Source organism: Cryptomeria japonica, chromosome 8, assembly GCF_030272615.1.
Source record: "Cryptomeria japonica chromosome 8, Sugi_1.0, whole genome shotgun sequence".
Classification (NCBI taxonomy): domain Eukaryota; kingdom Viridiplantae; phylum Streptophyta; class Pinopsida; order Cupressales; family Cupressaceae; genus Cryptomeria; species Cryptomeria japonica.
Window position 1 is genome coordinate 48799156 of NC_081412.1, and position 2056 is coordinate 48801211.

Genomic DNA, 2056 nt, shown 5'->3' on the forward strand with positions numbered 1-2056 from the left:
TAATGCTAGTTGTCCTTTTTGGTAAAGGGTTTCGGGATCCCTTCAAAATCCGTTATACTCTAATAAAAAACAACAAATAAAAGTGCAAAATACTAAAAATTGCTAGGTAAGATTATAAGATAAAGATCAATGACTGTAAGTTGGACTGAACAACAAACAATAGTGACTCTTACTCTGTCTCGAGAAAATAATATTATCAAGTGACAACATACACATTATCACCTAAGATTCAAGATTTTGTTTAAGTTATTGGGTCGATACATGTATGTCTCCATTTCTATGCATTTATTACTATGAAATTCGGATAATTTTACATGATATCTTCCCTATATTTATAAACAATATATGTAACAAGCTAAAAATAAGTAAAATTCTATTTCTGTCAAATAATCGCAATCAATCATATCTTATTAACCATGACTGCAATATTTATTTTTTCCATAAAGAGGTAAGCCCCATACTTATATTGATATATTAAAAAGTACAATTACAATGTCATGACAGATCCCAAATTTCGGAGACTAAAACTCTTGAAAAGCCATGCCCAAAAGGTAAGCAGCTTCAATATGTAACCATGACTGCAATATTAGTCTGGACACCACATAAGCATACATTGATATGAGTTGATATAGTTTAAAAATATATTAAATAATAATAATAATCTATAAGATACTAAATAATTTATATTTAAGCGAGAGAGGCAACATATTCTAGATTAATATGATTCACTGCTCTGAAGAGTCCATCATTTCAGTTCTTGAAAACCCATTGTCCAGTGACAAGAAGATCTTCCTCAGTGTAAGGAAACGGGACGGATACTTTGGCCTCGGTGGCCATCAGATTAACAATGACTTTCTGGTCGGGCTTGGCGGTGACACTGTAAGTTCCACCGAAAGTGATTTCTTCTTCCTCTGTTTCCCCCCAGTTCATCGTGCGGCTCTCTTCGGCAGAGACCTGCAATCCAAAGCCCAAAGTCTCGGCAGCCGCAAGGGTGAATGAGCCGCTCACGCCCGTGGTACACGACACGGAATTGCTCCACGTCCTTGAATTCTTGACAGTGCGAGAAAAAATCATCTTATACGTGTCGGTAGACAAGGAGGTGTTGGTGTGCGACAAGGTCTGGAGAACCACTGGCTCGGAGTCGGAGATTTCAACGTTGTCCAAGTCGTACTGGATCGAGTGTACCCTGCGCCAAACCACGGGTTCCTCCACCAGATTGGTCGATTGTAGACACCCACGGGCATAAGTAGTGCCAGCCAGACCAACTGCTGTACCACCGTGAGCAGAACAAATTGTTGCCAAGGGACAGCAGAGACACGGTATGTTCATCAACCAGAACGGGTTTGAAGTGGTGGTCAGTCTCGCCCGTTTTACCGTCAGGATCGATCGCAACATAGGTGTCAGACATTCGCTTCCAGTATCTATCGTAAGTCAAGTGCCGAATTTGTATGCCATCGGACGAGACCTCCACTTCGTTGGGCACGTTTGGGTCGGCGACTTTGCAAGCATTGAACTGAAGCCAGTACGTTGTCGCAAACGGTCCCACTGTTGCGCATCCCAGATAAGAACCATTATCTCCTTTGAAGGCCACATATTGAGGACGAATATCAAGGGACTCGGCGTACAAGAGCCCCTCCGCCTGGGAGTGGGCAAATAAGTAGCTCTCCAGGTTATTGCTTACAGCCAAAGGCTCGTTTTGTTGCACCAAATGCAGCCGCACAGCATTCTCTTTGTGAAATAAAAGGCGGAAGAGAGTACACGACGAACTTGAGCTTCCATCGGAAACGATGAGGGCGCTCTCAGGGTCTTCTTTCATCCAGAATTTCTGGTTGAAGCAGCACTTTATATGCACATGCCTCTCACCATTCTCGTTATCACCATTTTCCTCTACCAGCTCATGTTTTACCAAAGGACTGGTGAGATCATCGTAACAGAATCTTAGAAACCCGCCTTTGTACCACGCTAAATATTTGTTGTTGGCTCCTCTGAATGCCACGTTCCGGCCTACAAGTGGAGAGATTTTTGCGGCACTCATGGGCTGAGCAGGCGTAGCCAT

General features: G+C 42.6%; 1 protein-coding gene across 1 annotated transcript; it reads right to left on the reverse strand.

The window, feature by feature from the left end:
- Positions 1-1150: 1150 nt before the first annotated feature.
- Positions 1151-2056, reverse strand: LOC131857509 (uncharacterized). Its single transcript, XM_059210161.1, has one exon. The coding sequence runs from the start codon at positions 2054-2056 to the stop codon at positions 1151-1153; it is 906 nt and encodes a 301-aa protein (XP_059066144.1).